General features: G+C 47.0%; 1 protein-coding gene across 7 annotated transcripts in view; it reads left to right on the forward strand.

Annotated features, from left to right (window-relative positions):
* Positions 1-26,856, forward strand: part of CDK12 (cyclin dependent kinase 12) — an 83,237-nt gene that overhangs the window by 51,064 nt on the left and 5,317 nt on the right. For 6 of the 7 annotated variants that reach the window (XM_070394327.1, XM_070394333.1, XM_070394331.1 and 3 more), the window contains 4 exons: positions 7,874-7,982; positions 8,462-8,601; positions 14,976-15,135; positions 25,901-25,995. Coding sequence is in view for 2 of the 7 variants with exons in the window: in XM_070394334.1 (XP_070250435.1) it covers positions 7,874-7,905 (32 nt within the window). In the remaining 5 variants the exon portion in view is untranslated. The remainder of the gene's footprint in view (positions 1-7,873; positions 7,983-8,461; positions 8,602-14,975; positions 15,136-25,900; positions 25,996-26,856) is intronic. The other variant, XM_070394329.1, reaches the window with a different exon arrangement.

Raw genomic sequence — 26,856 nt, forward strand, 5'->3', positions numbered from 1 at the left:
TTTTCAGTCTTTATATGTTTCAAATTCATGACTAGGAGTGTGAACTTCAACTTAGAATATACTCTAATAGAGTATATTGTTTCCACTCATAGCAATGGCTAGCTTTTCAGTTTTGGGCCTAAAGGCTGAGAACCTACTTAGTAACTGGACTTTTTTTATTCCTATCACATCTAAGGCTGTTTCTAACTAGAAACCATACAGTTCAGTACCTAAATTTGTTCGGCACTATCTTTTCCCAGACAGGCATCCTTAATTGTATGGTAAGGTTAATGCCTTAAGGAAGTTAATATTTTTGGTGCTAAACTGGGATTTCCATTGTTATTTAAGATTGTCCCATAGGTTGACTGTTTGGGGATATTGAGTTACTTCTCTATTCACAACTTAGTCACCTGAAGTGTGTGGAGTGGAAGTAGAGAGTTCCTCAAGAAAATACTTAACCATTCCAAGGCAAAGATGGAACTGCTACGTCTCTGGTTGTCCTGAGGGGCAAGGTGAACATTCCTGGAACATTTGGATTAATTTTACTGTCCAGGTGTAGCATTTCTCACAGCCTTAGGAATACTTTCACGTTAGTTAACTCCAAGCCAGGGTTGAGACTTTAGGGGAAGTATGACACCTGAAGGAATTACTAGTGATACTCTACTACTCACCATATGCAGCTGTCTCTCCATCTCCAGTCCACCTACTTCTTCCGATTTACTATTTTTCTCTCTTTTCCCTACTCACTACCCAACTCACATGTGTCAGGCCTTACCAGAGGTATTGATTGCTTAACTTGTCAGAGTATTTAGAGTGATGGCCACTTCACAGTTTTGAAGGATAAGGAGAGGCAATTCAGAAGACAAATGTCTCTTCCAGATCCTCAACTTTTGGGGTGAAAAATGAGGGAGAACGCAAAATAACCATGCTTTTTAATTGTTAGCTGTGAAAGGAGCATTTAACTTATGTTGTGTGGGGTACAAAAGGTTTTTTATTTTTTACTAGTCTAGGAAAGAGGGAATCTCAACCTTCACTTGTCCTCTCCCATCATAGTCTGAGACTTGCTTTTACTGATGACATTTCTACGCTCAGTTGCAGATGGTGTCTGTGGGAAGTAAGGCTTGGTGAGAAGAGGGCCCTGCTATCCATGAGAAAGCAGATGAGGGCTGCCTTGATGCCCTGATGATAATCACTGTGGTGGCAAAACGCTTTGGCCACTGGATTGTCTCATTATATCTCTATTTAAAAAATTGGTAGTACAAGGTTGAGAGAAAGAGGCTGATGAAAAGTTAGTCTTGAATACTCTCTAGATGATTAGTTAGCGAAGTTTTCTGAATATACAGTCCTCAGCTATAGCATACTTCTCTGGAATAAGAGGGTATAGCCATGAAGTAAATTAACTTAGACATAGGTTCCCTAGGACCTAGAATAGATGGATTTTTGGATGTTTTGTTCTGTCATGGCTGTAAACTGGAGATAATGTTGATAGTACTAAAGGAATAAAGGCCATTTTATCCAAACCAAACCATCCCTGAGGAGGAAGCATAGAGAGACCTTAAAAAGGCTACCACATAACAGTCATAGCTAAGTGAAGAAGGAAGCCTGGGTCTTGGAGGAGGGTGTCTTCTTCCTTACTTTAAGGCAGCGGCCCCCAATCTTTTGGACCTCACAGACCACCAGTGGTCCACAGACCAGCGGTTGGCGACCACTGCTTTAAGGAGCCTATCAGATGGGCTGTCTCAAGAGGATCCTTCTCCCTCCTGTGTCTCAGAACTACAACACTGCGAAATGAGGGTGCCCTTGGTGAGGATCAGCTTGTAGGCAGACAACCACCCCCAGTTTAATGCAATTTTGAATGCTTTTGGCCCTGGGGAAAAGAGCCTGAATTCAAAGACAGAAAGCTTAGGAGCCTGATCCCTTTTTTAAATTCAGGAACTTCTAAGTTTGGCCTTGTACCAGTGTTTGCAATTTCTGTTTAGGGACCAAAGGTTTCATATAAGGAGAAACAATATGAGGAGATGGAGAGAAGGAGAGAACTAGACCAATCTCCTGGCTGAGCTGTAGAAAGAGACTTAGGGTATAATCGCTTATAAAGAAAAATAGGGATATAGGTGGGAGGAAAAATTATGGTTGGGCTAGTGAAAGTTTGGGGATAATGCCTTAAAGGTTCACAGTTTCAGAGAGGCCTCATTAAAGCATCACTGTGAGCAACAGTTTTACCTTTATGGGTGGAGGTTGGGCCTAGAACCCTTGGTCAGGGAGATGTTATGAAAACATTTTCATTAGGGAAGCTAGATTATATTAAGCAAATAACTTATATAGGGACATTTTGCTTAGCACTGCTATCTACATAGTTCAAGAGAGAAACTCAGGAATAAGGAAGAAATAATATGGATGCATCACATTAAAAAGTTGTTTGTATTTTTGGAGTTTTAAAACTGCAAGTGATTTTTGTTTGTTTGTAGTTTTAGGTCAACCTGGACACCAGTATTATTCCTCTCCCCTTCATTTTAGATCCAAGTGAAGGCAGTACATAGCTCAGCAAACTAACCAGAATGTTAGAGCTAAAGGACATTAGTTTGTTTAGTTCACTGCCATCTTTAGCCAGAGGGTGAAAAAACAGGCCCAGAAAGAAGAACCCTAAGGTGTTGGAAGGCCAACAGGAACTAACATTGTCAGGAAACTACTATGTGTCAGGTACTGTGCTAAGAGCTTCGCTTTTATTACCTTGATTCTTAAGCACCTGAAGCTAAGGAATGGAAAGATTAAATGGCAGATTAATCTTATTAACCGGAACATAGGTAGGAGATACACAGGAATGGCAGATCACTTCTTCCTATCTCACCCCACAAGGCTAAAACTAGAGGAAGTGAAGAATCAGGTTTGAGAGTGAGGTTAATTTAAGGAATTATTCACTGAATAGTTGAAAGAGACTCTTGAATAACTTCTCTATTCCTAGAGACCGTCCCAAAAATGTAATGGTCAGAAGTAGACTAGAGGCAAGACTAGAAGATTACTATTGGCTCTTGGATTTGCATTCTAAAAAATTAGGTCATGACCTGAAAATATAGGATTGATCTTAGAAACAGGAAACAAAATGGTGCTTCTCATCCTAAGTAAAGGGGACTTCAAAGAAAGTAGTGTTTGTGTTCTGTGAATCAAGGAGATAACCAAACTTTTCTGGTGGCTATGCTTTTTTGTTTGTTTTGCAATACACTTGGAAGTCATGAAACAATTTGTAATTCTGGAAAGACTCAGTGCCAAGTTCAGTATTGGTAGGTGAAGATGATAGCCTGAAAATTGACATTGAGGATAAGATTGTATTCCTTGTAGTTGTTTGATATATACCCCAAGAGTTATACCAGGGGGGGGCTGTTTCAGTGGGGAGCAATAATTCATTAGCTGAGTCATGTCTGGAATACAGGGCAACTTCTGGGGGGAAATTAGGGGAGGGCCCCATCTTTAGGAACTTTCGGGTCTAGGATAAGTCTCATAGCTGGGAAGTAGGGAATTGGTATTTATTAAGTCAGGTTATAAAATAAGTTAGTAACAGGGGAGCCAAAGTAAAGGAATAATCAGAAAATTTTTGAGTTAACCAGAGAAGATTCTTTGAAGGTAATGAAGATAGGGAACATGGAACAGAAGAGAGGAAGGTGATTAGAGAGGGGAAATTTATGGAAGAAGGTTTATATGTGTTTTGTGCAGAGGGCTGTGAATGGACGAGTCAGAGTGGCACAGGAAGGAATATTAGGGAATGAAGTCAGAGGAACAATCTTGTTGGCCGAATGAAGAATTTAAATTTGATGTGGTAAGCAGTAACAGCAGAGCATGGTAAGATGAATATGATGTTGAAGACTTTTGCAGCTGTACTGGGTGAAGGAAGCAGGAAAGCTTGCCTAGGATATCATTTTTCTGGTTCAGATGTGAAGCCCTGAGGGCATGCACTGGAGTAAGACTGGAATGAGAAGAAAGGAAGTGAGTCCATAGCAATGAGCAAGGCTTGATAATTTGGATGTGAGGGGAGGGATAAAAGCCTGAAGATGATGACCCCAGGACATATTTATGCTCTTGATGGTGATGAGAGCTTGGAAAGTGGTAGCTGCTTTGTTATTAAGAAGCAGGAAATGTTTACTAACCTCTTGATGGGAGTCTGGGAGGGGCACCCCCCACCCCTGGAAAATAGGTGTGCATGTGATGTGTGCCCAGAGGTTCATCCTCACTCTGCCCTTTTCAGATTGGAAATCAGGTAGAAGAGAGTTGCTGGGATGTGTCCTAGACTTGAAGAGTGCTATCCCACTCCGCATCTGGGAAAGAAAAATACAGTTGTTTTTTCCAGTTTCTTTCCCTTTCGTGCTTTGGAAATGGGATATGACTAGCCTGTGGCAGCACGTGCCTGTGGATGCACAGTTCTCTGGCTTGATTCTTGGAAGGCCTTTTTCTGTCCCTCCCTGGGGGTCATTTGTATCTCTGGTTCCTGCTCCCAGAGCCATAAAGTGGGAGCCCCCATTTATTAATTGGGTTGGGACTGGGGAGGGGGGCGGCGGGGGACTCTTTAGTGCGGCAGGCGGGGGTCTTCCCGAATGAGCCCATTAGCCAGCCCCAATGGCAGCTGAAATGGGGCTGCAGCCAAGTCCTCTTCGTTTCAAAAACCCTCCATCGCCTGCAGCAGATCAGAACAAGGCCTGCGGGAGCCCTTAGCTTCTGATTGCAGCTGTGAGGAAGGACAAAACAATTTATAGGAAGCCAAGTAGCTCCTGTCTCACTCTCTTCCTTTCTGACTTTGGGGAGGGGGAAGAGTGGGTTGTGGTGTTTCCTCCCACCATAGCTTCTTACAAGGCATATGTGGCCTAGAGTAGGAGAAGACAGGAGTGTGTGTGCGTTGATTGGACATTTATGTCGAAGCTCTGAATGTGTTTACACATGTCCACACGCGGTTGTATTGGATAAGCAGCCACTACTTATAGGGGCTCTCTAGGGCAAAGCCAAATGTGTGCTCAGACTCTTAAATAGTTTAGGGTGTGTGTTGTGAGGGGGCATGCTTATTATACTCTTCCCTGCCCATTACCTGCCTTGCCTCCTATCTGCTTTATCAAGATTCGTGGTTAGAGTTAGATCACCATCTTAATATATTTTCTTCGTAATAGAAGGAGTTTGGCTTAAAGGAAGGCCTCCCAACTCACTTGTTTGTCCCTTAGTTAAGCCAGCATGAGAAAGACAGGAATCTGCAGGAGAGCTTCTTACTACATTGGCCCAGAGCCGTGGTCGGCAAACCGTGGCTCAAGAGCCACACGCGGCTCTTTGGCCCCTTGACTGTGGCTCTTCCACAAAATACCACATGCGGGCGCACACGTACAGTGCGATTGAAACTTCGTGGCCCATGCGCAGAAGTCGGTATTTTGTGGAAGAGCCAGTATTTTGTGGAAGAGTCACAGTCAAGGGGCCAAAGAGCCTCATGTGGCTCGCGAGCCGCGGTTTGCCGAGCCGCAGTTTGCCGACCACTGGAGAGAGAAGGTGCTAAGGGCAGGAATGTCTCACTTCCTGATGGAAAGACACTAGTGTCTTCTCCCTTATAGAATTATAAATGGCCAGAGCTGGAAAGGGACCCTAGAGATCACCTCTCAGTTTACAGAGCAGGAAACAGTTCCTAGAGAGGGAAGTGCCTTGCCCACAGTTTCATAGTGAGGTAGTTAGTGGCATCCAGCCAAGACTGGAATCCAAGAGGCCAGAATGTTAACCAGAATTTTAGTCTGAGTATAGAGCCCCCAACTTGAAGATCACCAATTCCTGAGAGCCATGAGCTTCCTTAGGAAAGGAAGATAGGGCTGTGAGATTTTGAGAGGGGAGGGACAGATTGAGGGGAAAAGGTAAATAGGAAAAAAATTGGTAGAAAAACTGAGAAAAGGCTTTATATATGTTCACCTCAAAGACTAACTTTTCAATGACCTCCATATTATACAAGTGTAATTTTTATTTAGAGTCAAGGGTTCTGATTCATTGGAAAGCACGTGACAGTCGTGGCTAAGATCTAATGCTGTCGGAGTTACTCCAAAGTTCAAGGAGCACTTTGCCACCATCTCTGGGGGTGGGATAGTCAGAAGACCCTCAGAGGCAATGTGAGGAATTTACCCTACATCTCAGCTCAGGCTTCTTTGTATTATACAATGCAGCTGTATTAAAAAGTGAGCTCAGAAGGAAGGAAGGAGCAAAACACATCTCACCTGCTGGAAAACTAAGGAGAGTCACTGAGTGAGAAGGAGGGATTATAGAACTGCAAGTAAAATGGGATATTCTCTGAGATTAAAGGGAAATTGGGGGTGGGGAACTCTACTCCCCCCACCCCTCTACTTTTTGGGTAGTTTTGAGTTGTTGGTTTTCTCCTTTGATGGGGCAGAAGGAAGGTGGAGTGGTGCTCCACAGTGACCTAAGCCCTTAGCAGTGTACCCAATAGGCTGACCGGCACAGCAGGTTCTTTTTGTGTTTTTTTAAATATATTTTATTGATTTTTTACAGAGAGGAAGGGAGAGGGATAGAGAATTAGAAACATTGATCAGCTGCCTCTTGCACACCTCCTACTGGGGATGTGCCTGCAACCAAGGTACATGCCCTTGGCCGGAATCGAATCTGGGACCCTACAGTCTGCAGGCTGACGCTCTATCCACTGAGCCAAACCGGTTAGGGTGACACAGCAGGTTCTGAAGTAATCTTACTCTGGTGCTGAGACTCCCTTTCCCTCTTTGGACCTCCCCGTGATGTAGCTACAAGTAGCTTCCGATGCTTATGCATATGAGCCTGGGAGCCACTGATGATCAGAGAGGGGAATGCTGAAGAGTCCCTAAGCTGGAAGCAGAATCCTGGAGGGAGAAAGGCACCACTCAGCTGCTTAGAGATAGAGTTACAGATTCAGGTCAGAGGGGCAGCAGGTCTGCAAGATGAACATTGTCTGCTGATGACAAAGAAATAGATCCTAGTACAAAGCCTTTATGTTTTCTCTATCTCACCCTAACTGACAGCATAGGAGGAATATGGAGTTGGTCCCCATGCAAATTGACCTTTAGCTAGGGCAGTGATTTTCAACTGGTACACTGCAAGAATGTTTCAAACATGCAATGCCTGACTGTTTAATCAGGGACACTGACCTCTTTGCTCTTAGATTGTAAAATTAAAAAAAAAAAAATGACAACAGCCAACTCAACAATAGCCGTTTGGTGTGAATGAATCAAAATTATATCTTTTTTTGGGGGGGTCAGATTGGCAAAATATATATTTTTTGGTATGTGCAGAATTTTAGTAATTAGTTTATATGTGCCAGGAGATGAAAAGACATAAAAAATCGCTGACCTAGGGAATGTATGATGGACCTACGTGCTCAAATTCCATCATGTCTGCTGTCCTGCAAACATCTTTTCTGTCTCACAGGACCTTTTCTTTTTTGCCTCCGGGCCCTTCTTGAAGAAGCTGTTTTGGACAAAAAGAGCCTTGAGTTCAAGCTGATGATCTGATCTAAAACTAAATGGCCTCCTCCCGTCACCTTGCATTAACTTTGCTTTCACTTTGAACCTTCATTGCCCTTTATAATTCTGAGTTTCACGGCTTCTATTTCTATTGAATTCTTAACTTACCTCTTAAATATAGGAACCATGGTTTTTATTTTATCAGACTGGGCACTAGTTCCCTGGAGGCAGGACTCTTAGAACCGTTAAAACTCTGGGAGCATACTTACGGTTCATGAATCCTTCTGGGCTTCATGTTTAGGTTGGAGGGAATTAGGATAATGGTGACTGTCGCCATCACTGTTACCTACTAAGGCCATGCTCCTGGTTAAAAGACCAGAGACCCTCTTTGGTATCTAGTCCCTTGTCTCATGTCTAATATAACCTGTCATTTTCTTTTACAGGTGGCCGTAGCAGCAGGAGGGATGGCCCCTGAGGAATTTGGCGAAGTCCATCAGTCACCTGATATCCGGAGCCCTGGCAAATTCAGTGTCTTTCACAGACTCAAGCCAGGTAGGGATCCGGGATCTAAGGTCAATCAGAGGCCACAGGCCTGCTTTTGTAAGGGACACACACACACACACACACACACACACACACACACACACACACTTTCTTATTCCCAAAGATCTCAGGAGGTCTTTCCTTAGCTTTTTGTTTGACCCTATTATGGTATCCTACCTTCTGATTAACAATTTCTCCCTCCTGGCTAGAGTAGGTAACCCCCTTTATTAGCATCAGCAGTCATTTCATTCCCATTCTTTCCTCTTGGCCAGCTGTGCTAATGGATATTCCTCTATGGTGGGATGCTGATGTCGGTTACTCTCAGCCTCTCCTCTGTAACACCTGCTCCTCTCACCCACCACCTCATGTACACATAGCTCTGCCTTCTCTTTCCCGATAAGCTATGTTCTCTCCCTTTATTCTAAGTCAGGATAGGGCAGTGCTGTCCATTCTTACTGCATCTCATCAGCTTCTCCACCTCCTTCCAGGTTAGATGGGAGATCACCTATCCAAACACTGTGCTAGACACTAGAAGGAGAGGCCTACAGGCTGCTTCTCTCCATCCTCAAGGCCCAGAACTGGGCAGGTCACCAGCCTCCAGTACTCACCTCCACCTTCCTGCTGCCAGGTAGGTGTGCTCCTCTCCCTGCCCACCAACCCCAAACAGGGTCATGTATCTCTCTGGGAGTATGTCTCTCTATTGTTAAATATCTTCAACGAGAGGAAGCCCTTAGTGACTCAGTTCTCTCTGCCTTGGTGACTTCTTGCCCTAATCTTTAGTGAGAACTTCCTGTTAAGTCTCCATCCCCTTTCTGTAGTTCAGAACCATTTTTCCCATTTAGTGGGTATGGGAAGAAGTGACCAGTAAACATAGTATTTGACACTGGAAGGGAAAGGTCTACTGACAGGCAGCTTTTCTCTTGGGGTTAGAAGTCTGAAGCCCCAGATGTGTATTCTGCCCAGTGGCCTGGCATTCTTAGAGAGTATCTGGGTCTTTTGAGGAAAGGTGTTTTATCTGGTGTCCATTCCAGAGGGCAAGGATCTCAGACTCTGAAGAGTCTGTCCCTATTCATCCCCACCCCTCCCCAGGGAGTGGAGAATGGATTGCTGTAGGGCAGAACCCACCACTAGGTGATACTCTGTCTTGAGCTCAGGTGACAGCTCTTGTCTGGCGCCTGTAGAGAGTTGACAGGTGCCAGAGCCTCTCCTGCCATTGGAGGTAACGTCAGCTTACCCTTTTGACCTTAGGCCTCCTCTCTCAGCAGTGCCTCTTTCACACTTGCAATCCAGACAACACAGGCAGCTCTGGGTAAGGGGCTCCCTCCCCTTGAGTTGGAGTTAGGATGGGGTGGGTGGAGGAATAAGGCAGGTGTTAGAAAGCAGGAAATGCTCCCCGGAAGTGGTCAAGCAGTAAATATGCGTGGGATACCTTGATGGCACAGAGAGCACTAACATTTATAACACTGTCCACCTATCTGTCTTCCTGGCTGATGCCCCAAAGCTGTTTGGGCCACTTGGGCAGCTGCAGTCTTGGTGTCTGCCACACGAGGGTGCTGCTGACCAATTAAATCTCCTGCCCCTTAGCAGATAGGATTTGGGCAACTGGGGGTACCCTTTCCCCAAGATAGAGGTCAGAACGACCCCAAGAGGGCCTGAGAATAGAACCTAAGAAGCCAAAAAATTCTAAGTACCACTTGTTCTTCCTTAAAAATGGCCTGAGACCTTGAACACTTTGCCCTGGTGACCTGATTCTCAGTATGTTCCCAGCTGAACTTGGGAAGCCCCCCCTAGCTATAGGCACTGAACAACTTGCATAGGTGCTTCTCTCCCTCAGGGTGTAGCATCCTCCAGCTGTCCACTCCACTGTCTCCCTGCTTCTGAGACAGTCACTTTTTAGCCCAGAGCATGGGGCTACCTGTGCTTTTCAGAGAAAAAAAAAATCTTACAGTTGTTTTAAGAGAAGTAGCTTTGTTAGTGAGAGAGTGTTGGAGAGAGGACCTAGAAGACAGAGTGTGGGAAAGTTCAGCCTTCTGTGCCCCCAGCACAAACCTGCAGAGCTCAAGATGGTCTGATAGTTATTTGCAGCCTGAATGGGTGGAGGATACCCCAGGACACCCCAGGGCTCTGGGCCAAAAAAGGTGTCAGAAAGCAGGATGGGGAGGGAGGCTGCTTTGGCCCATGAGCCTCATACTGACCTCACACCATGTAATGGCTCTGCTAGGGAATTCAAGTGGCCATGGAGCCCTTATGGGGATGAGACACCACACAATTGCTCCTCAGTCTCCATGAGCCCTTCCAGGCTGAACAGGCTAAGGGAGATGACAGAGGTTCTGCTCCTCCCTCCTACCCCCTGCCCGAGGGCCCCTCCCCAGGAGGACAGCTTGATTAAACAGTCGGTGCTGCTGGAATTACTGCACAGCTGGCGCTCCCCCCAGCACCCCGAGCAGAGCAGCAGCGCAGATTAAAATCTCCAATTAGCGTTAAAGTGAAGTGAGGAGGTACTGAGGCTGCCAAGGAGGCCAGGCGGGGGCCCTGAGTCGGCAAACCACCCCCATTCCTGCCTGGGTTCTGAGTGCCACCCTTAGTCATCCCTTCTTTCCTAGCTCCTCTCCCAACAGCTCTTGGTGCCCGGTAGCTTGGCATTGCCTGGGGCCAGAGGACTTTACCAGGAGTGGAGAAGGGGGACATGCTGACAAAATGCTGGGGACATAGTAAGTGTGGAAGAGAATGAGAGTTATCAATGCTCATCAAGGGAGATACTCTACTCACAGCCTGCCAGGTAGCCAGGTCAAGGTGCCTTCACAATACTGCTGTTTCTTTTTGCCTAGAGAAAGGGCAAACAGAACAAGTCTTTTCAGACACTCTTACCTATAAGGTGCTGGGGATGTAGTGCCAACACCGTTGTTCATCCTTGTATATTTTATCCCATCTGACCCATTTGCTCCCACCCAAATTATGGCTCCTCCCTCCCTCCCTCCCTCCATTCTTTTCTCAGTTTTCCTGTGGGCAGGGGTAGGCACAGCCTGGCTTGGGAACATTGCCATGCCCTGCCACCTGGGTCCCAGCCGCCTCTTCTTTATTTTCTTTGCAATGTCAGGAAGAGCAGTGATATGCCAAGAATGGAGGCCTCAGACTCTCCCAACCCCTGAACACCACCCCCCACCACCACCACCTAAGGGCCCTCTACCATTTACACTTCTGCCCTTCACCCACGAAGCCCAGAAGGAGGGCAGCACAGCTAGCCATGCCCTTTTTTTTTTTAAAATATATTTTATTGATTTTTTACAGAGAGGAAGGGAGAGAGATAGAGAGTCAGAAACATCGATGAGAGAGAAACATCGATCAGCTGCCTCCTGCACATCTCCTACTGGGGATGTGCCCGCAACCCAGGTACATGCCCTTGACCGGAATCGAACCCGGGACCCTTCAGTCCACAGGCCGACGCTCTATCCACTGAGCCAAACCGGTTTCTGCAAGCCATGCCCTTTGACTTCCTCTGCCCCTTTAAGGGAAATGGAAGTGGGTACCCAGCTGACTGAACCTACTCACACCTCCAGAAATTAGACACCAGGGCACAGTGCCACCCTCCCAGGCTGGCACATGCTACCCTGGCAGAGGTTCAAATAGTAACCCCCCCACTGCCATACCCCCACCCCTATGTCTTCCTCTTCTCTCTCCCTCGTTCTTCCTCTCTCTCTTTCCTTTTTTTTTTTCTCAGCTCAAAGCACAGCTGAGCCTTAAGGGGGGCGGGGGGGCCAAGCTGGGGCAAGGGGGGTGGAGAGCTCCAATAGCACGTTTTCACCTGCCATTTAATTGGATGTATTTTTAATTAATGGGACCTCAGGGACCAACATGAGACAATCTGATCTCTGAATAGGGACAGGGGAGGGATCGGGTAAGGGAGGAGGATTGGGCCACTGGGTGCGGTTACCGGGAACCCAGGCCCATCAATCACTGGCCACTTTGCGTTCTGGCATGGAGAATAGTGAGGTGGAGGAAGAGGGGAGGCACTGAGGAGAGGTGCCAGGATTTACCCCCAACTGCCAGGAGCTTCAAAAAGGATGGAGCTGTACCGGTTGACTCAGGCCTGGGGCCCAAAATTGCAGCCAGAATATTAGGTAAGGCTGTTTTCTTGCTCCCAGGATTTTGTCCAGTTGGGCTTGTCCCAGTGAGTGTTACAATGTGAAGTGAAAGGAAGGTGGGGACAGAGCTTTGAAGAGAGAGGACAAGAGCTAGGGACATAGAACCAGAAACTGTGGTGAGAGAGAAGATAAGGGCAGGGTTCAGAGATATTTCTGTACGTTTAGACATGAAATAAGTGCCATGGAAATTACATGCAAAACAGCATGCAAATGAGGACTGTGCCTTTGGGGTATGAATCATAGAACCTTACTGTTGCAAGGAAGAGAACTTGGAGCTCATCTTGCTGAACTCTTCATTTTATAGTTGTGGAAACAGAGAGCCAGAGATGGGAAATAGTTGAATCCTGTCCTGGTGTTGTTTTGTGTTCCTGGATTTGGAGAGTTCCTGGGAGCACAGGGAAAGGTACATAGGTAGGGTGTCGGGGGGAAAGTCAAGGGAAGAGTGTCGGCAGGATATTACTCTCTACTGCTTGGAGTCTCTTGTCTCTGGCCCCTGAGTCTTGGAAGCAACTCAGGGGAGTAAGGCAGGTGCACTACTCGGGGACATTTCCCTTAAACAGCCTATTCCAAAGATTATTTTATGTATCCCCTTGCTTCCAGGCAGACAGATCCCACTCCACCCCCACTTCCATGGGATTTTACCATATTTTATAAGGTCCACAGAGAAGGAAATGCACCAGCTACCTCAGTTTCTTGACCTAGAAATAAATCCCTCAATGATGACTAAATATTGAGCTTTTTTTGAGATTTTTATCACAAGTTTCCCTGCTGCAATATAAGCTGCTAGAGAAAATTAAGCCCCCCCCCCCCCCCAAAAAAGTACTGAGGAGTGGTCTTATACCTGTTGTCCATGTCTAAGCTGAGAACAGAGATGGAAATGAAACTACCGGCTCTGAAGGCTGAGTCAGAAATGCCCCTGCCCTGTATTCATGTGGTGCCATGGCCCCAGAGCTCTCAGCCAGGCCCGTCTGGCTCTGTGTGGTGCTGGTCCACCCTGGAGAAAAGGGCACCTTTCCTGCTGTCCCTTCCCCACCTCCTGCTTCCTTCACCATCCAGACACTGGGGTTGAGAAGCGAGAGCAGGAAGGTGAAAGGGGACTTCCCTCAGGTTACCAAAGGTGGCTTTTCTCGGTGTCTTCTTCCTGCCTCAAAACATTTAACATTCTTTGTTCTGTGCTTCATGAGACTAAGTTGGGGTTAGGGCAAGAATGGGCAGAGAGCTTGGAAAGCAGTGTGGGTAGAAACTTGGTCACAACCCCCAACACCTTCCCCACTCCCAGAATTATCTTTTCCTCTATCTTAGTCCCCATTTTATATCCTCAAAGGCCCTGGGCAAGAGCAAGATATTCCTTTCTAAGTGTCCCCAGCCTCACCCTGCCCTATCCTTAGACCCTCAGGATCACCTTCTTGGCTGTTTGATTCTCTGCCTTCTCTATTGCCGCAAGTTAAGAAGGGCTCCCTCAAATCCCCCTAAACAGTCTGGAAAGAATCCTTACAGCTCCTCCACTGCTTCTGAGGGCCTGCACGGGGTAGGGGTAGAGTAAGAGAACTGTGCCAGGGAGTTGAAAAGGAAGATTTTCTTGGGGAGATCAGGAAGAAGCCTGAAAACGGGGAGAAGATAGGGAAAATTTGGGAACTAAGAGGCCTGTAGTCCCTCCTGTGAAGCTGACTGCTGAACGTAGGGCAGGCTGTTCATATTGAATATTTTTCAGGGGATTTATTAGGGTGGCTCCCGTTTACAGAGCCTCTGTTTCTCCTCTGAAACAGAGCAGTGAGGAAGAGCATGCAGTGAAGGAGAGAGAGGATGGCTTCTCAGAGGTGAAAGTCCCATGGTGTCCATCAGCAGATTCCCCTTTAGCTCCCAAAGCCATGGAGGAGGGGAAGGAAGGCATCTCACAGGTGACAGTGCTATGATGTCCATCAGCACCAGAAGAGACTGACTAGAGAGGGATCCAAGAGGAGCTACCTGCTTCTGAAACAACCTCCTTACCCCATTCTTTCCTGCACCCCCTCTCACATGCCCTCAAGACTGTATGGCCAAGTGGGCCAGATCTCCTGGCTGGCAGTCCTGCTCTCCGTCCAGGCAGCTGGCTCTCTGCTTCAGCACAGAGCACATGCTGAGGTCTCTTGCACTCCTTTGCTCACTCACCTCAACGTGTACGCGTGTTGCAGGTTCCTAGTGATAAAGGAGGGGGCTCTGGCCCTGCAGCAGGAAGATGGTGGGCTCTGGGACCCTTTGGGGGCCTATCTGCTTGGCTGGAATACAGGGAGGGAGAAGGCTGCTGGCGGCTCAGCTGAGCTCAAGGTTTTGGTGACTCATGGGAGGGAGGGGAGGCTCATGAAAACAGCAGGGGGAAAGAGGGGGACCCGGGCCTGTTAGAGCTCTCTTTTGCCCGTTTCTCCCCTACTGTGAGCTCTGTGGATAAATAAAGGTCTCTTATCTGGATTGTGGGGGCTCGGAGAGGCCCTAGCTCTGAAGGAAGAGAGGGAAATAGGAAAGAGAACAGGAGAAGCTGAGCATCCCAGTGAGAGGCTTCAGTGAGGCAAGGATAGGAGGGGCCAATTATTCTTGCTCTTTTGTAACCATTGGCTGCACAGAAGGTACTGGGCATCCGCATGTGCTGGGCAGCTCAGGGCTCCTGGGCATCATCCAGAAAGGGGGCTTCCCAGGCAGACAAAGCTGCTGCTTCCAGCCCTCACTTGCCTGCTCAGAGCTCTTGGTACCCAGCTGACACCGCATGACTTAAGAATTTATGTTTTTTAAAATCATTACTGTAAGACCACTTAGTCTCTGTACTCTCTTCCCTGGAAATAGGCACCATGATCCTCAAAGGTGCTGATTCTCTCTCTCTCTCTTACAGGCCAGCTTGGCAGTGTGCATCTTCGCCATCCTTTCTGAATCAGGGGAATTATAGGGTGATATATTTGAGATCACAACAGCAGGAAGGGGCCAGAAGATGGACCAAGAGAACCAGCCATGCCTTTGAGCACAGTGCCAGAGGCCTCCTTGTTTCAGCAAAGGTAAGCAAGGATCCAAATACATAATAATTATTATCCCCCCCTCTAAACTCAGAGAAGGATGGGCTAGAGGAGGGGACTTCTCTGACAGAGTCCAAGTACTCATCTGCCTATTTCTATTGCTTTCTTTGCTGGTGACCCTGCTCGCTAACTGGGGAGAGGGGCTCTCTGCTGGGATGCTCCTGAAGCTCCAGAGATGGATTTGATTGGAGAAAGGAAGAGACCAACTGCCCTTTATGTAGGAACATGGGACTAGCTCGGCTCCCCAGCTCTCCCTGACAGCATCAGGAGCTCAGGTCCCTACTGGAACACCCATAATAAAGCTCACCTGGCTCTGGTATAATAGTGGTGCTGTGAGGGGCTGCAGCCGGTGTGGTGAGATGTACTAGTAAGAAGGAGTGAGAGAGTGAGTGAGAGAAATATAAGAATCACTCCTCAGCCGAAACCGGTTTGGCTCGGTGGGTAGAGCATCGGCCTGAGGACTGAAGGGTCCCAGGTTCGATTCCGGTCAAGGGCATGTACCTGGGTTGTGGACACATCCCCAGTGGGAGATGTGCAGGAGGCAGCTGATTGATGTTTCTCTCTCATCGATGTTTCTGGCTCTCTATCCCTCTCCCTTCCTCTCTGTAAAAAATCAATAAAATATATTAAAAAAAAAAAAGAATCACTCCTCAATACCATATGCTTCTCCTCTTTCTCAAACCTCTCCTTAGCCCTCCTTATCACCCACCTCCCTTCATTCAGCTCCACTCCTGGCCATTTCATCCCCTCCAGTCTAAGGACTTGGTAAGTAGTTGCCTGTTCCCTATACTTTTCTCCCTCTTGCTCTCCTTCTCTCCTCCCAACATCCACTCAAGAATTATCCTATTTGAACTCTTTCCACCAGGATCTGAACCCAGAGTCCCCAGGCTCTGCTACTCCCCTGACTCTGAGACGGCCACTCTGAAACTGACCCATAAACACTCATCCTCCCCACAAGGATAGCCAGGCCAAGACTGGTGTGTCCACTGGTACCAAGGGCCCTGACCCAAAGCAGAGGGCAGCCCGTGGAGCCTGGCCCTAAATGCGTGTATGCCTGTGCATTGGGCACACTGGTTTATTAGTGTTATTTCAGCATTGTGATGCAGAGAGAGTAAGTGTAACAGCTGCTCCTTGCTTGCAGTGTTTATTGTTACCTAGAGACAACCTCCTGGCTTTTTCCCAGCTCCCCCTCCCCCCAAGCCCAGCCCCCTCCCTGCCAACCATCCTATTCTCCCCACACCGATGGGAAATTTATAGCTTGCCCATACCATGCCTTTAACCCTCTCCTATCCATAGGATAGGTGGTGAGGGAAACCAAAGTGAACAGTGGGTATGCTTGGCCCCAGAAGGATAGTATAGTGTATGGAGGAGGGAAGGATGGAGAGAGGGAGGGTAAGACTTCCCTTCCCCAGTCTGCATCCAAATTCAGGCTTCAGTTGCCTTCCTGGCTCTCATGTTGAGAGAAAGAGCTTTAGACCTAGCCTTGGGATCCCAACATCCTTCTCACATGATTATTCTCTTCTCTGGCATCTCTAAGGCCCCCAGTTGGACTGCCTAGCTCTGAGCAAGTTCAGCGAGGTAGTACTGAAATAGGAGGAATAAATACTGAGTGGCAGAACCCAGCCCCCTCCTTTCTATAGAGATGTCATGTCAAGATAGACAAGAGGCTCTGGCATGAGGAATGCTGGCCAGACCTCCACAGCTAGGTAGATGTCAAACGCAAAGCTGGCTGCTGAGCCTGGTGGGTAAAACTGCCCACCTTAACTTCACCTGTTCCTGGCACTAAGATCCTGAGGGACTCCCAGGTCATCCTCCAAGCTGGTCTCCTTGGTCTGGTTAGGCTATTTCTTTCTGCTTTTCTTCCTGGCCCATTTTATCTTGCTTATCTTTGGTTTGATACTTTGGGGCAGACCCAAGAGACCAAAGGGACTGAAGTGTGTTAGTCATGGCCTCAACAGAACTGGGGAAGGAGAAGCTCCTCTATCCCCTCCTGACCTAGGACCTTTCATGGAGGGGCACCATGTCAGGTATTCACCATCTCCACTGCAAACGAGAGGGAAAAGGATCAGATTTTAGCAGAAAGGTTTGAGGTTAGATACCTGGAAAAACTTATGGGATGTAAGACTTCAGAATGGGCCTACTTCTCTTCAGAGATTTTGCTTCTGCCTGGATGGATTTAAGTCTTTGTCTACTACCCAACGGGCATTGGAAGAACAGAGTTACTTTTCTGGGGCTCCTCCAGATGTGAGTCTCAGTGCAACCTTCACACAATATACCCCTTTTCAGTCCTCCTAAATGTAGTATGTATTGCCCTGGCTGGTTTGGCTCTGTGGATAGAGCGTTGGCCTGTGGACTGAGGGCTCCGGGTTCGATTCTGGTCAGGGTCACATGCCTGGGTTGTAGGCTCGATGCCCAGTTGGGGGCGTGCAGGAGGCAGCTGATCGGTGGTTCTCTCTCATCATTGATGTTTCCATCTCTCTCTCCTTCTCCCTCTCCCTTCCTCTCTGAAATCAATAAAAATATATTTCAAAAAATAAAATAAATGTAGTATGTGTTAAGCAGACAGCCTTGGGTTTCAGTGCTAGTGCTGCCATTTATCAGCTGTGCCACCTTGGTGAGTCACTTAACCTCTTTGAGCCCTACTTTCCTTGTCTGAAATGCAGATGCACAACCTCTTAAGGTTGTGGAGAGAATATAGTGAAATAATGTGTGTAAAGCACCTAGGACAGTGCCTGATACTCAGTAGCTGCTCATTCAACAAGGGTTGATGCAATAGTGTCTATTACTTTTATCGAGTTAGCAGGACTAACGTTGCTTCAAATACTCCATGATTATAGTCCAATATGTGTATATGCATATTCTGGGGAGAATGTCCATAGTTTTCTTCATGGTGTGGAACCAGGGTTGGCAGTCTTCTGGAAAGGAAAGTCCCAATCCCTTGATTCAGATTCCCCAATAAGTGAGTTCCCCCATTCCCATTCCTCTCAAGCCAGGAGCACCTTAGACAGTGTTCTGCCTGGAAGCACATCTTTGACTCGAGTAGACTGGGAGAGACAGCCATCAGGGTAGCTGGCAACACCTAGTGTTTGCCAGGCACCTTATAGTGTGAGTACATTTACCCACATGAGCTCTTTTGATACCCAGAACATTGCAGTAAAGTGAACTACCATTTATTGAGTGCCTACATTGTGCTGGGTGTATATTTTTAAACGATGTTTCAAGTCTATAGAATAGTTCATTACCTTGATATGCCATAATTTATAAGGCTCATCTCCTATTTTTAATACTTTAGATATTTTTACTGTTTTAAATAATACCACAACAAACATCCTAACACATAAAACTTCTTGCATTTTTTTTATAGTAAATTCCAAGAAATGGAATTATTGGGTCAACAGATACAAATATTCCCCCAAGGTTATGATCATTTTCTTGATGTACCCTAATGAGAATAATATTTTTTAATCTTTCTCTTTGGAATCCTGCAATGGAAACACAAAGGCAGCCTCCTCTTCCTGCTATACCCAGCAGAGACATTAATAATCTATCATAGCTTTTTTTTAAATTGAGGTAATTGTAGATTCACATGCAGTTGTAAGAAACAATACATTTTTAAGAGATCCCTTATACATTTTTCCTACTTTCACCCAATAGTAACACTTTGCAAGACTACAGTATATCACAACCAAAATATTGACATTGATACAATCCACCAATCTTTAGATTTTCCCAGTTTTACTTGTTTGTGTGTGTGCTATGCAATTTTATTACCTGTATAATTTTGAATATCTACCCTAACTGGTTTGGCTCAGTGGATAAAGCGTCGGCCTGCGGACTGAAAGGTCCCAGGTTCGATTCCGGTCAAGGGCATGTGCCTTGGTTGCGGGCACATCCCCAGTAGGAGGTGTTCAGGAGGCAGTTGATCGATGTTTCTCTCTCATCGATGTTTCTAACTCTCTATCCCTCTCCCTTCCTCTCTGTAAAAAATCAATAAAATATATTTTAAAAAATTTGAATATCTATCACTACAGTCACGATACTGAACAGTTTCAATACCACAAGTATTCCTCATGTTGCCCTTTTATAATCATGCCCACCTTACCCCTCCTCAATCCCTAGGAAACACTAATCTTATCCTCCACTTCTAAAATTGTGTCACTTCAAAAATGGAGTTATATACTATGCAATTTTTTAGGATTCACTTTTTTCACTCAGCATGATTCCATCTATGTTTTTATATGTATCAATAGCTTGGTTCCCTTTTTATTTCATGATGTGGATGTACCACAGTTTAACCATTCACCTGTTAAAGAATACTTTAGCCCAGCAGGAGTGGCTCAATTGGGGCATCAGCCTGTGCACCAAAAGGTTGCCAGTTCAATTCTTGGTCAAGACACACACCTGGGTGTCTGATTCGATTCTGATTGGGGTATGTAAGGAAGGCAACTGATCACTGTTTCTCTCTCACATCGATGTCTCTCTCTCTCTCTCTCTCTCTCTCTCTCCCTCCCCCTCCCTCCCTCCTTCCCTCTCTCCCTCTCTTGGTGTGCTGAGTGTTTTATCTTCACAATTATTAAGCTTCTTAATCTTTCAGGCATGGCACTTTTTTTTTTTTTTTTAATATATTTTATTGATTTTTTTACAGAGAGGAAGGGAGAGAGATAGAGAGTTAGAAACATTGACGAGAGAGAAACATCGATCAGCTGCCTCCTGCACATCTCCTACTGGGGATGTGCCCGCTACCAAGGTACATGCCCTTGACCGGAATCGAACCCGGGACCTTTCAGTCCGCAGGCCGACGCTCTATCCACTGAGCCAAACCGGTTTCGGCCAGGCATGGCACTATTATTTCCATTTCATAGACTAGGAAAAATGAGGCTCATAGTAAATGATTTTCCCACTATCACATTCTATTAAATGGCAAAGAAGATATCTTGGAACCCAAGATAATAGGGCTCTTTCGTTACATTAGTCTTTCTCAGACCTTGACTAAGGTTGCTGGGAAAAGGGTGTGTTGGAAGAGAGAAGTTGGAGGCACGAAGAACACTGGAGCATCTTGGGTCAAATCAGGTCATCACAGCTAACTTTAGTTCATAGGTTAGAAGAACAGTAGTGTCATTGAGCAGGGACAATGAGGCATGTGTCCTTGAAATTGTTTTCCCTTTGCCAGGGAAGAACAAGGCTGAAGTGGACGGAGCCCACAGGCCATCTGCCCACAGACCCAAGACCTGGAATGGGAAAGGGAGGATCCACCCTTTCGTTGACTATCAGAGAATGAGGAGGCAAGATACTCCTTGGAAATATGAAGTTGTATGTGTCTCTTGCCAGGTCTAAGGAAAATGAGGCCTATGACAACAAGTGAGCTCTCTATTCTGGAGGAGTAAGGGAGATGTAGCACCTTTTTATTTGGTTGCGGTGAGGGGAACTACAGTTCATTTCCACATGTACTACATCTTGGGCAGTCTCAGTGTCTGGAACAAGGTACAGGGGGCAAACAGAGTGGGAGCTAAAATGCCAGTCCAGTGTTTAGTCCTGACTTCACCACTGCTCTTCCCCTCCAACTAAGTCAGGAGTTGTAGAAATCATTTAGTCTGTCCCTGAGCCTCTGGTCACTGGTTGAAGCTGACAGGTAGAAACCTGAGTTGGCCCAGTCATGATGGATGGGAGAGATGCCAACTTGTAGGAGAGAAGGTTTGGCTTCTCTCTTAGGAGCTGTATCTGGCCAAAGGCTGCCTCCTCCCACTTCTTGCTGGAACTGGCTCTTTTGTAGTTGATGTTACTATTGCTCCCTTGGCCTAGTCCAGTGATTGTGGAACCATAATAATTTTCCCTATCTGCTTATGGCTCCAGAACCAGGCCGACTGCACATAGTACTCTTCTCCATCTCCCTTGGCCCATCAAAAATGGCACATGTTCTCACAGTGGCGCCCGCCATCCTTACCAATAATTCCAGCCATGGGAGGAAAACACGGAGGCCTTCAGGATTTATGGGGACTATACTGCATTGAAACAACCAGAGATATCCATTCTGCATCTGCCTGTTGGTTGGAAGTTCTTAGACACAAGGGAGACCACTCTTACCAGCTCTTATCCCCACTGAGGTTTCCTGACTGTCAGAGGTCCTGACGTGGCTGGGAGACAGCTCTCTTCCCTTGCAGCCAAGATGGCTCCTAACCAGGAAATCTCAGGACCCCTGCTTACTCTCTTTCTTTGGCTGCCTCTCTACTCCAGGTCCCCTTCTCTCCTGTCACCACTCCCTTCCCATTCCTCCTTTCTCCTCTCTCTCTCAGCAAGTTTTTTATGTGATTACAGGCACTGCATGGTAATTAGTGCTAAACTCATTTGCACAACTACAGTTAATTGGCTACAACAATTAATTAATGTGTTGGAAATTTGGCACTGGAAAAAAAAAGTTTGTCATCAAAATAAGGGCAAAAAATTGTAGAGTAAGGTACCCATAAAAATTGAGGGCAGGCTTCAAAAGCCCAGCTGGGCCTCAAACTTCAGGCTGGCCTCAGATGCCTTCCCACTCCCAACTTCAACACATTTTCCTTCTTCCTCTTTCATTTTTTTCTCTTCCTTTTCCTCCCTCTATTTCTCTTCTCTTCTCTCCCTCTCTTTACAACTTAAGCAAACTCATTTCCCTGATAAAATATAGCATGACTAATGGCTAGAGCATGTAAAAATCATTGGGAAAATGTCCTTGGAAGACGAATGCATTTTCAGCAGAATAATTAACTTAATTAACAAATTCACATGCATATTCATCAGGCTATTAATGTCTTCTCGGCTCAGCTTGATGAACATTGCGGTAATAACCATCTCATTTACATACTGCATTCTACTGCGATCCAAAACAGAGACAACATACAGGCGTATACACACACACACATACACTTGCACAAATACACACAACATGCTTGGGCCGCTTTGATTTCCAGGTTGGCTGTGAGTGTGTGTGTGTGTGTGTGTGTGTGTGTGTGGGAACCCCGACTGCTTGGTGGTATGATCTTTAGAGGGTCATGAGTGAGGTGGGGTAGTGATGTCCATATGTGGATTTAAGAAAACAAATTCATTCATATTCTCTCTCTCTCTCACTCTCTCTGCCTCTTTTTCCTTGTTTCCTTTCCCCTGTGTCATTTTCTTCTCTTGCGCCCCCCGCCCCCCAATCTCTCTAGGGAAAAACTTGGTATCTGTGCCAACTTTTTCTCCCCTCCCCTCCTCCCTCTCTCTCCTCCTTCCCTTCTTGCAACTGCTGCCAGCCGGCATCAGCACCGAATTGCCATCTCCTTGAGCTCTCTGTGGAGCAATCTCAGAGAGCAGTAAGGTGTGACGCGGGGCTCTGCCGGCTTCGCAGCACCGCCTGCGGAAAGAGCGCAGGATGGCGGAGGAAGATTAAGAGAAATCTCGAGCAGGGCTCCGCTGCCATTGGTGTGTGCAAATGCCGAGGAGGAAGGGAGAGGGAGAGCGAGGAGGGGGGTGTAGAAAGGGCGGGGTGGTGGTGGTGGTGGGGAGACCAGCAGCTGTCGGCCTAATTCTTCTAACACTCTGCTTGTGGTCATATTAGAAAAACAGATTATGCCCCTCGGTGCCACTCACTTATACTTGACATACGTTAATGTTCTATATCTCCATTCTCCGGTCTTGACAACAATGGACTTCAGGTCAAGGAGGATGGGGGTCTGGGTGGCCAAGGGTCACAAACGATTCTACCCCCTCATTCTCTCCTGACCTCCAACCCCAGTCTGTACTAGCCCTTTAGAAAGCAAGCCAGGACCAGAATTTGCATCCTATGCCACCATTTGGCCCTGCTTTTTGCAGCCCCTGGGAAGTTGAGAGGCCAGAGGACACCTGGAAGCCCTTTTCTCTGAAAAGTCACTGCCCCTTTAGTCTTAATAGGTAACATTAGGGCAAAGTAAGACCAGCCTGATGGCACCCCCTGCTCTAACCTTTCTATTGCCCTCCACCTCAAATCAGAAGTTGAAGGTCAGTGAAAGGGGTCCATGATAGTGCTCCATGAGAGGGCTACAAAGAAGTTATAAGCAAACAAGGCCAGGATTGTTTCTGGGTTGCTATGGAAACCAGGTTCCCTCCTCCTGACAGGAAGGGAGGGCTGCCTGAGGCCTTCCTCCTTCCACCAATCCTGAAGGCTGTAAAGGCGGAGTTTGCTAAGGCCTGGGGAATCTTGGAGGACAGACCAACCATTCCCAGCAGCCTGCCTGCCAGACCACAGCCCTTTGACTACCACCTTCCCTACCCTCTCACCCCAAAATTCAGTCAAAGGAGGCTTTTCCTCAGTGCCTTGTCCTCTATGGAGACCTGTTGCTTAGCAACCACTAGTGCCTTCTTCCTAATAACTTGCAGGGACTGAGAGATATAATATGTCTCTATATTCAGTTTCCCTTCCCTGTCTATTTATATTTAATAACCAAAGCCCTGTCTTGGGTTCCCTTGGCACCTGTTTTAGAGGGAGTAAGCTGCATCCTGAAGTTATACCTGAGGAAGAACTTCCAAACAGGGAAGAGTGGGAGAAAAGACAGGAGTAGATAGGGAAGCTGTGGAATCTTTTTTTTTTTTTTTAAGTGTAGGTTGGAGAGGGGGGGAAGTATTTAGAACTTGGGGTGTGGGGAGAGGATGTCCACCGGGATTCCAAAGGGTCTGTTCAGGACCTGGAGTGGACACTATCAGCTGCTTCCTAGTTGGCATTTTCCACTCCCCATACCCTGTCCTGCCCCTCCTTCCTAAACTTCCAGTCTAGAGCCCGCTCATATTTCTGTATGTGGGAGGCCTGTCCCTCTGGGAATGTCTAGTTTCCTAATGTTTGTATGTTGGTATCCAGGAAGGGGGCTGTGTCAGTGTATGTCCAACAAGGCCTGGGTATCTCTCAAAGTCTTCCAGTCAGTCAGGAAACTGGGTCTGAGCCCCCTCTTCTTATTCTCCTGTGATCCTGGTTATTCACTTACTCTCTCCTTTGTTGATTCATCGGCAGATCAATAATAATAATAGCCCTGGCCAGTATGCTCAGTCATTAGAATATTGGCCCGTGGACAGAGGGCCTTGGGTTCGATTCCTGGTCAAGGGCATGCACCTCAGTTGCAGGTTTGATCCCCAGTCAACATGACTCTCTCACATTGATGTTTCTCTCTCTCTCTCCCTCCCCCCTCCCTCCCTCCCTTTCACTCTCTCTAAAAATCAGTGGAGCCCAGCTGGTGTGGCTCATTTGGTTGAGCATTGTCCCAGGCACCAGGAGGTTGCTGGTTTGATTCCCAGTCAGGGCACATGCCTGGGTTGCCAGCTAGATCCCCAGTAGGGGGCGTGCAGCTGATTGATGTGATGTTTCTCATCAATGTTTTTATCTCTCTCCTTTTCCCTTTCTCTCTCTGAGATCAATAAAAATATATATATTTTTTAAATCAATGGAAAAAATATCCTCAGGTGAGGATTAACAACAACAATAATAATAATAAATTACAATAGTGGACTTTAGTGGGATAAGTTTAAAGTAATATGTAAGAGGAAACACTCTGAAAACTGTCAAATTTAACTAAAATATTATTTTAAGGTCTGAAAAGGTTTGACTGCTGGGAAGAGGAAGGCATCATGAATCCAGCCTAGCCCTAGGCTTAGGAATGCCATTAGTTTTTTGGCCAGCGGGGTATGATTCTTTGCCCTCTGGTTGGTAGGATGGGGAGCTATATATCAAAATCAAACACAAAGCTGTCTAGGGAGAGTAGCACACAGTGTCACCATCATCTTCCCCGCCTCCAGTCCCAAACTCTGATCACTAGTCTTCAGTAGCCCTGCCGATACCCCACCCTGAACCTTCCATCCTTCTGGGTCGGCACCTTCACTGCATTCATGCTAGCTCACAGACTGTACAGTTTCACCCTTCATTCCCCCCTTCTCAGCACTTCCTCCAACCCAGCCTTCTGTGGGAGACAGATGGGGTGTCTGGGATGGAAAAGGCTCTGGGCTCTATGCCGCCTTGGGTGGGCAGCCTGCCTCCCCATCTCCCCACTACTCCCCCTCTCCCTACCTAAGACACTCAGATTCACCCCGGGCAACTTTGGGAGCTCCTGAGGATTCCAACTCTCTTACTTCTCAGACTCAGCCCCAGAAGCAAACCAGAATGAAATCTTTCCAACCCTACACCCCAGCCTCTCTTTGTGGAAGACCAGTGCAAAGGAGGAATTAGGTTTGGGAATGGTAGGGCTCCATGCGAAGGGACTAATGTGGAGAGGAAGGGAAAGGCCCAGGGTCCCCCACTGAGGACTGATGGCTGGGGTTTGGGGCCTGAGTTGACAGAGAAGGCTGAACCTCAGCAGCTCCTTTGTTCCAGAAATCTGGGGTCCCTGAAAGGAGGCTTAGCTTGGGGAGGGGGAGAAAGAGAACTAACATTACAGAGCACCAACTGTGAGCCAGGCATGATGCCAGAGCCTTTCCATACCTGTAGTCACAACTAGCAGGTGAGGAGTCTGGACGAATAGGTGTCTCATGAGCTCTCAGCATCTCTCGGCAGAGTTGACCACCTCCTCCGCTGATTCTATGATGTCACTGCCAATTCTCCTACCACTCTGGCTGCTCTTTCTCTGTCTCCTTTGCAAGCTCATCCTTAACTCCTTAGACTCAGCCAAGTCCCCCAACTATATACTTTGATGGTACTACGTATCCTTTCAGAGCACTTAGCACAGTTATTTCACACTTATTTGTGTAGCCATTTGAATAATGATCCTATTTCCCCCACCAGATGAAAAGTTCCACGAGGACAATGACCACGTCTGTCTGTGTTCACCGGTGTGCTCCCATTGCCCAGCACAGTGCCTGGCATAAAGCAGCTGTTTGGTAAATATTTGTTGAATGAATGAATAAATGACAAAATGCTATCTCTCTGTCCTAAACTCAACTTCTTAGCCATTCCCTCACTCCAGAACTAACTCACCCCCAACGTGTGCACCAGGGAACAGGGTGCCTGGAAGGTCATCTCATTCTCCTGGTAAAAAGCCATCAGAACAGGACTAGTCCCAGTTCCAGGGTATGGTATGGGGCCTCTGCCCTCCTAATATCTGGCTCTGCCCGCCTGTTCTCCAGCTTCTCCAGGGATTGAGAGAATTCAAAATCCCAACAACTTCTCCCCATATTGGGGCCTGAAATCCCTCATGAGCTGGAAAGGAGGAGTTCTATTGGAGAAGGGTGTCCTTCTTTTCTACCTTAGCTGAGATTGCAGAGACCCCCTCTGCCACACCTCTGTTTGCTTCTGTCCTCTTTCCCTGGACTTCAGGGAAGGGGTTGGTTTGAACAAGTGGGAGGGATAGATAAATGGTAAAGCTGGACAAGTTGCTTGTTCATTGACAGCGCTGGTGACAAGCCTCCGCCAGGTGACTGGAGCAGAGGAACACAGGACCCAGCAGCTTCAAGTCCTTTGGGACTACACTCTCTAGACCAGCCGTGGGCAAACTACGGCCCGCGGGCCGGATCCGGCCCGTTTGAAATGAATAAAACTAAAAAAAAAAAAGACCATACCCTTTTATGTAATGATGTTTACTTTGAATTTATATTAGTTCACACAAACACTCCATCCATGCTTTTGTTCCGGCCCTCCGGTCCAGTTTAAGAACCCACTGTGGCCCTTGAGTCAAAAAGTTTGCCCACCCCTGCTCTAGACCCTCAGAAGCAGGGAGTGGATTTGTCTGGGAAGTGGCCAGC

The sequence above is a fragment of the Myotis yumanensis genome, unplaced genomic scaffold (assembly GCF_028538775.1).
Source record: "Myotis yumanensis isolate MYYU_CA2020_CCGP unplaced genomic scaffold, mMyoYum1.0.hap1 SCAF_16, whole genome shotgun sequence".
NCBI classification, from domain to species: domain Eukaryota; kingdom Metazoa; phylum Chordata; class Mammalia; order Chiroptera; family Vespertilionidae; genus Myotis; species Myotis yumanensis.